Source organism: Pantherophis guttatus, chromosome 1 (genome assembly GCF_059756535.1).
Source record: "Pantherophis guttatus breed Tessera chromosome 1, ASM5975653v1, whole genome shotgun sequence".
In the NCBI taxonomy this organism is placed as follows: Eukaryota; Metazoa; Chordata; class Lepidosauria; order Squamata; family Colubridae; genus Pantherophis; species Pantherophis guttatus.
In genome coordinates, this window is record NC_142063.1 from 124,827,286 (window position 1) to 124,835,793 (window position 8,508).

General features: G+C 38.3%; 1 protein-coding gene across 2 annotated transcripts in view; it reads left to right on the forward strand.

Annotated features, from left to right (window-relative positions):
- EPB41L5 (erythrocyte membrane protein band 4.1 like 5) overlaps positions 1–8,508 on the forward strand; it is a 70,227-nt gene that overhangs the window by 57,715 nt on the left and 4,004 nt on the right. For both annotated transcript variants that reach the window (XM_034422289.3, XM_034422298.3), the window contains exons 19-25: positions 773–901; positions 2,249–2,310; positions 3,554–3,667; positions 4,491–4,584; positions 6,256–6,333; positions 6,735–6,773; positions 7,656–7,786. In XM_034422289.3, coding sequence (XP_034278180.2) covers positions 773–901; positions 2,249–2,310; positions 3,554–3,667; positions 4,491–4,584; positions 6,256–6,333; positions 6,735–6,773; positions 7,656–7,786 — 647 coding nt within the window. The remainder of the gene's footprint in view (positions 1–772; positions 902–2,248; positions 2,311–3,553; positions 3,668–4,490; positions 4,585–6,255; positions 6,334–6,734; positions 6,774–7,655; positions 7,787–8,508) is intronic.

Sequence of the window (8,508 nt, forward strand, 5' to 3'; positions counted from 1 at the left end):
TGAAGTTCTGATAACATAGACTGTGAAATATATGCAAAAATTCAGAAAATCCAAATACTTTCTTTGTAGAACTACATTGCAGATAAGTCCATGTATAAATTAGCCCTGTTTTGTAAGCCTTTTGACTATGTTCCACCTGCATGTAAGTTTCTGAGCCATAGCAATTGTCCACAGTTTGTGTGTGTGTGTGTGTGTGTGTATACACACACACAATTCAAAAGTGAAGAAATAATATTTGCTTTCCAGGGTTTCCGCATTTTTGTGCTAAATAAGAATAGAAAAGAAAATGTTCCTTATTTTATAGGGAACATTTATAGGGAACAGATATTACCTATAAGATTAGATACCAAAATTCTTTAGTTACTGAGGAAAGAGACAGACATAGATATTTTAGTCTATTAATACACACAATGGCTTGGTCTTCTCTCCTTAGTATAGTTTCTGTTCTGGAATAGTTTTAGTGCTAATCATCCTATATTTCACATGGAAACTCATAATAAGGCAGAGTCCTGGTCCAAATCATACATACCCTGTTTTCCCCAAAATAAGACATCCTCTGATAATAAGCCCAATCGGGCATGGCAATAAGGCCAAGCACTTATTTCAGGGTTCAATAAAATATAAGACAGGGTCTTATTTTGGGGAAAACACAGTAATACATTTATTATGTGTTGGTTGTGGAAGCTGTATTAATTTCTTGTATGTGCTGTTCTTATTGACTGTTTACCTAATGAGGAATGCTGTTTATGAATGTAGTTTTGTTTATTTCTAGGAGGAAGTTGTGAAATTGACAGATAAATGCCTAAACAATGTAATTGAGAGCCCTGTGAACACCTCTATGCGGTTCCCTCCAGATATTAAAAGTAATATTTTGAAAGCCCAGGTGGAAGCAGGGCACAAAGTAAGAATTTTGCTTCTGTAGTGATCTTTTTTTAATATAACTTTTTATATTATATCTATAATATAAAAAGATAGTTTTTAATATAAAAAACTAACTTTAATTTTTTGTAATACTTTGAGTCAGTATTGATACTTTGTTTATCCTTAGTCTCTAATTTGCTTAAGATAATTTAAGCATCTGTGCAGAGCCTGTTCATAATCTTCTATCACCTACAGATGTGTTGATAGAAGCCCTCTCCCTTCATGTGTTCTACGTGAATAAGTGTCTTCTCAGTAGATGGGAGTGGGATGTGTTACACTGCTGGAGGCTTAGGCAAATCTGAGAATACTGCTGAAAAGAACGGTTGGGTGAGGTCATAGAAGATAGAAGAGAGGCATCTTATCATCCAGATCTAAGGAAGGAGGCCTGCGCTAGAGAGAAATTGCCATTTGTATATTCAGCCTTGCCTCTGAAACATTCCAAGGCTTACTGAAAAGAGCCTTAAGACAACTTTCCACAGCCAGCTCACCCCAGCTAACTCACCCTGCCCAACTCAATGCCAGACAACTTGCCCAGGAAAACTTGATGCAGCTAGCTTGATGCAGGACAACTCAAGTGAGACATTTCAACACGAGATAACTGTAGTTATCCACTACTGTTTCTTTGACATTATTCTGATTTTTGTCATTCACATTTCATTTTGTCCCTCCTTTAGCATCTTTTCTTTAATGATTCTATTTCACCATTTTTTTTCAACATTTCTTTGATAATATCTCGCATTGAGTTATCCCACTGTGAGTTGTCCTACAGTGAGGTGTCCCATTCCATACTGAAAAAATCAAGAAATGGCTGGGCTCAGCCAATTTCTCTGGGTTAATTTATTGCTAGGTTGAGAATATCTGTAGAGTAAAAGAAGAGGGTTGCTGTTTTTTATCTCGGCATCTACCACCTAACCAGGGGCGAGTTCCAAATCCCGTCGCTACTGATTTGCTCGTGCGCACACGTGCTCGTGCCATTTCTGCACATGTGCAGAAGCAGGGGGGTAGAGCCTCCCGCTTCTACCGGTTCACCTGATCTGGTGTGAGTCGGTAGCAACCCACCACTGCACCTAACTCTTACAGTGGAAGCATGATAATCAATCTTCTATTATCTGGAATATTTCTCCATCCAGACACAATGAAAGTGAAAACTTGAATGCATGTCATACCCTACAGTAGTATAATGCAGTTTTAGGAGCCCAAAAGAAGTGGCAGAGAAGGGCACTTGTGAAATGTTAGGCTGCTTTGCCTTTGACCTGTCAGAAAAAAAAAGGTTTTAGATTATATCAATAAAATTAATTTTTCTGAGTTGTAATTGTGTTTCTTTTAGGTGGTGAGGGAGGGAAGCATATCTGGCAACAAAAACACCAATATTCAAGATACAGCTGGAAGGTATTAATACGGAGCTTGAAATGTGCTGAAGATTTATGTTCTGCAGGTTCCTGTACCCACTTAATAATGGAAGAAGCCACTTACAACAAAGTTCTGTAAAACTGATGTTATTGATTTTAAAATGCCTACTGGATAACATATGTTTGGGAATAATATTATTCCCAAATATTATTATTATTATTATTATTGCATTGTTGTGATTTAGTCTTGTGTCTGCTTAGTCCTTAAAAATGAGGCCTTGTGTCTTATTTGATTGAAATTCTAGAAAATTGAATTTCCCTATCCAGCCCGGAGAACAAAGAATTTGGGACACATTACTCTGTTGTTTAAGAAGGTAGCATTGATGGTAAATTCCCATGCCTTGCATCCCCTTCTTGGGCATCTTTCTGTCAGAAGTTGGGGGAAAAAAATATCAGAATGTAGAGAGATGACATACAGGTAGTCCTTGGGTTACATTCATTCATTCAGTGACTGTTCAAAGTTACAGTAATGCTGAAACAATGGGCCTATGATTGGTCCTTAAATTCAGGCCAATCCACATTTATGATCAGCACTCTGCTGCCTCCACCACTGCATTCATCTATGCTCCTTGCACCTGCTTGGGCACTCATCCCTCTGGCCTAAGTTCCCTAATACCTGTCCATAGTATTGACTTTAGCTGTCACCCAGCAGCCTGCTTGGGACTTCCGCCACTTCCTGCTTAATAATCCATGTAGTCCTAGGGTTACAACTGGAACAGCCAGGATTACATTGCCAAGCATTAGAAATTCCAGTCCCAATTGCCCTTGTAACCCAAGAACTACCCATATAGTAGTTATATAAATTCCTACATCCTTTTGTATTTTAATAAAGGTGTGGTTAAAGTTGGTTGTGTATGTGAGAGAGAGGGGGGGGAGAGAGAGAGAAGTAAAAAATATAAATATAAATCTCTCCAGTCATAATACTGCACTCCTAAGCACTGCTTATAGAGCTGTGTCGCATCACACATCTTCTTGTACTGATGGTCTGACAGAAACAGAAAACATGAGGTAAATGCTTATCCAGTTGCGGGTTTCCTAGGAAAAAAAACGTCCCTTTTTCTTGCCTCAATACTGATATCCATGATGACAAAATATTTCCAGGAAATGGTTTGCATTAAGAGAGTTCCAAGCTGCTTTGTTTTGTTGTTTTAATGCTGAAAGAATGTTCTTGGCAACAATGGAAAAGAACTCAATTGTTACATTTTTGGCTCTGCATTATTTAGAAGCGTTCTTCCATCAGGAAAAGAGAAAAACAGCCCCCTGAGAACCCTCAGCCCTGTGTGCCAGGAACCACTAGAGGGACTAAAAGTGATCCCAGTCACCAACGCCTTCATTCTGTAAGTCCTCTTGTGGGTGGGTGGGTATCCCCACCGGAAAATGGAAATGCATGTAAATCTGGGATAAAATAATCGAAGAACAGTATATGGAGCACTTGAAGGGCTCACTCAGTTAATTCTGGTAATTCCAGTCAGGTTAGGATTCTGCTTTTCTGTGGGAAACCAAACAGCCAGAAATTTGGCTTAGTTATGTTCTCAACATGAGTAGAGGATATGTTCTCCTCTAATGAATATTGCTTCTTGCTGAATTGGCAAAAGAAAGACCCCTTCCTGAACCTTAGTTTTCCAATTACTGAAATGATTAAGTGGATTTTCATAGCTGGCAGGAGAAGGATCAAGATATGCTCTAACATAGGAATGAAATGATGCAATTCCAGAATGATTTTAAAATATTTATTGGTTAAGCAATTTATATGAATCTGCTCTTTATTTTTGATATAGTAGACTAGCAGTTGGACTGTTGGACTTCCTTGTGGCAGAAGCGCTTTTCTGTCACTCTGTGCTAGAGAGTTGGCTATTTTTTTGTATATTGTTTATTCCTTCTACTTGGTCACCGAAAGCACGGAGATCAGCAGAATCACAGATTCTGGCAAGGGTGCGCCAATTGAACCCTAAATTAAGCAAGCTCCCCCACCACCATACTGTGCCTCAGGGGCACAGTATGGCTTAACAGGAAGGTAAATTATTTGGGGAGAAGCTCCTGAGGTCAAGAGGTACTGGCACTGATTTCAGAAGCTGCTTTTGCCTCCAGGCAGGAATTGCAAGTGACAGCAGTTCCTTCTCACATGCTCTGTATCATGGGTGGTGTGTTTACATCTTCCAGGAATGAATTCAATGAAAATACTATTGCCCCTGATTCCAAAGATTGTGTGAATCCTACTGATCTGGCTCCTAGAGAAGAGGATGTTCTTGTAAAGGTATGTTGCTTCTTTGTGGGGAGCAGCGTGGGTCTTTAGAAGCGCAAGATGAGAAGTCCCAGGCAAAATGCTTGTGTTAAACAGAGCAGTAATTTAAAACTTGGTTCCTGGGATAGGTTCATGGGACAGATTAATATTTGGAGTATAATATTAAAAATGAGTTGTGCAATTTCTATAAGTGTGTCCCTGTCCCCCAATTTTGCATGTAGACCAGGGGTGAAATGTTCCCGGATCGGAACGAATCGCCCGGTCCGGTAGCAATCTTGGCCAGTGGTTCGGTGATCTGGTAGCAATGGTGGAGCAAAGCTCTGCCCACCCGCCCGGGTGTCATTACTTCCTGGTTTTAACCAGGAAGTAATGTGGTTTTTACCTTCTGCACATGCGCAGAAGGTCTGCGCACAGTGTGTGCGCTTCCGAACTGGTAAGGAAGGTAAGTAGATTTTACCCCTGATGTAGACACAGCAGGGATTATGAAAATGGCAAATGGGATCTTTTTCATGCAAGGATTTTCACTGTCGAGGAGGAAAAAGGGTAGGGAAGGGAATAAAAGTCCTCCATGTCCCCAATCTGCTTTTTCCAATATATAGATTATCCCCAAATATAAATGCATGATCTCACCTTCATTAAATCATAATTTGGTGTTATGTATAGATCCTTTAGATTGTGGGAAGAATGGCTGGAACTGGCAATAAAAATCTGATGATATATTAAAAATACTAATTAAAATTGTGAACAATCAGCTTTGAATGGTGAGAAGCACAATAGGAGGAGGAAGCTATTCATATAAATTTTTATTTATTTATTTATTTATTTATTTATTTATTTATTTATTTATTTATTTATTTATTTATTTATTTATTTATTTATAAAATTTGTATGCTGTCCTATCTCCAAGGACTCAGGGCGGCTCACAATAACAATCGACCAGCAACTGTTAAAATCAACAAATATACAGAAAAATATGAAAAGTTTTAAAAATTTTAAAATATACTACCCCATCAGTCCAGGCTGGGGGACATAAATAGGCAGGTTTTCAATTCACGGCGGAAGGTGCGAAGGTCGGGGGCCAACCGGAGCCCCAAGGGAAGTTGCTTCCAAAGGGTGGGGGCGCATGCAAATCCTGTTTTTAAAGGCATTTTTCAAAGATTAAAGTGCCAGATACTTTACAAAATTGTGGGGAAAAAACATAGAAAACTTTTACATTTAATTTAAGTCCACTGATGTGTGTATGCTATTTTACAAGACTCAAGAGCCAGTTTGGCGTAGCGATTAAGGAGTGGAGAGTGGGGCACCATGAGTTTTAACCCTCCGTTAAGCCCAAAGCCCAGGGTCAAGTCACTCCTTCTCAGCCCAACCCACCTCACAGGGTCCCTATTGTCATAGAGACAATAGAAAGAGGAAGCCACTCATTTACTGCCTTAAACAGTACAGATTAAAAGTGGGTTATAAATCAAATAAGTTACTGAAGTTGCTTCAATTCATATTGTGACTGAAATTTAAACCTGTGTATGTCAGAGCCTAAAATGTATGCCAAAGGGAAACAGTGCTGTTGGGCAGCACTCATAAACATCAGTCATAACCTTGTGGTTTTTTCAGAAGTGAATGAAACCTTACAAAACACTTTGGATCTTTCTCTGTGATTGAGCGTCACTTAACTATTCCATTTTGCAGAGTTCCTCCGAGAGCATGGAGATTTTGTTGACATCACAGACAAAGAATTTAATTGACTTCACAGAAGCCACACCTCAGGTAAGAGTAAAAATTAAAATGTAGCTGTTTCATTGTATAATTTGAAAATATGATTCAAATATTTTCAAATCAATCCATTGTCTCTACCTAACTCTTTTTTACTTTCAGTAAAGCTTGTTTGAGCCCGTGTCTCATGATGTGTTTTTAAATTGGCTGTACACCGCCCTGAGTCCTTCGGGAGAAGGGCGGTATAGAAATAAAATTATTATTATTATTATTATTATTATTATTATTATTATTATTATTATTATTATTATTATTATTATTATTATTATTATGTTTAGTTTAGTTTAGTTTAGTTTAGTTTAGTTTAGTTTAGTTTAGTTTAGTTGATATGACACTAGGCTAATAATATTGTACTACAATATTATGAGGTTTTTTTATGTTTCTTTTACTTTTAGGTGTCTTCACCAATAATTATGCCCAGGTGGTTAGTGCCAGTAAGTTATTGAATAATCCTTATAAACAATTAATTTTCATATTCTTTTGTACATCTGTGTCTGTTGTTAGAAGTGGTACAAATTAGTATTAATTTAGATAGTTTCTAAAAGTCTGCCATTTCTATTGCATGGTGGAAAATAAACATTTTCAGCTTTTATCAAAAGAAACCATCTGCCACCTGGAAGTGGCCCTTAATTCTTCTGAAAAAAGGCAGAAGTTCCCCCTCCATTCTCCAATCAAAGTTCCTTCCTTGTGGTTATGATTGAAAATTATTCCCCTTACTAATACGGAACTATTTGGAGGATCTGTATATTCTGACTTGTCTCCAGGCTACCTTCTCCCTTGAAGAGTGATTGAAGGTGACCAAGTCAAGGGCTATATCAGGTTTTCCACTGTACTTCCAAGGCTGCATCCCAAAAGCATAACCAGGTGTCACCCCAATTTGGGAGGTTTTTAATGGGTGTGGTAAGTCCTTTTGAGGTTCAAGAACTCATTTTGCTTCTTCCCTAACCATCTCTCAAAACTGAAAATGATGCTAAAACATTTGATGCTGCTCATTTTGGGGGCCATATTTCACCCCCAGAAGACCCCCTTCTGGTATGTCCTGCCTGTTAATGGTTTTTGTAAATTTTATCTTGACCACCATTATCCCAATCCAAATTGGTCATTGTACCAAGCTTTGTATCTCACAAATTGGAAGGAAAAGCTATGAAGGAGAAAGGGTAGCCTGAAGGAAAGAATTCAAGGGCAAGGGATGAATTGAATGTTTATTTCACGTATTAATCCTTCTCTGCTGTGCATTTGATAGACATGTACATTTGTGACACGTATCAAAACAACTGTACTTGAATCACCTGACTTTCCTTTGGTTTTCTTTATAGAGTGGACTGACTTCTAATGGGCCTCTGGGAAACGATGTTGCTTTATCTCTTAAGACAACTAAAATAAACACTGAAGCCCCATTGGCTACTGACTCATCACCTCCATTGTACCCCTGTGAAATCACACCCAGGTAAGGATTTTCTTTCCATGAAATTAAAACAGTCCTCCCTTCCCCTGCCTGTTATCTTCCACATGTTCCAGCCAGCTAGTCATCATGGGAAGTCTACAACATTAAGAGGACACCACTTTGAGGAACAATGGAATGCTGAAGGAATTGTACAAATTTTAGATTATTGTGTAACTTCTGTGCATGTCTTATATAATTTTTACAGAGCAATACTTACTGGATTCTTATTAATCCAGTTCTTCTGTTAGGTGTTGTGAACACTATAGTATGTTGCAATTCCCAAGCAGTCTGTTAAGTCTACCAAGTTTCACTAGTAATTTTCTGGTCCTCTTTATGACTCAACTTTAGCAATGTAAGAAAGTAAGACTATTATAGCTGACGTTCCATTTACAGTGAGTAATTTCATTAAGATGCTTTTAAAGGTGGGATGTCATTGGGTATATGATACAAAGATCCTTCTGTTCATAAATACCTTTTAAACTATATCTACTGTGTATCAGATACTTTAAATTACAGTGTTTCTGAAAGATAATGTGGATATTCGATGACCTTGTGTAGCTGCAGAGCTGAGCCTGAAGGATAAAAGGTTGGAGATACCTAACCCTTACTCACAGACCATACCGCCAGCATTTGCCTCCTTCCTTGGTTGCCTCCCACACAAAGGTTGGAGGAGAACTGTTGTTCTCTTTTCCACCCCATCAATGCTGGAATGTAGCTTTCTTTAT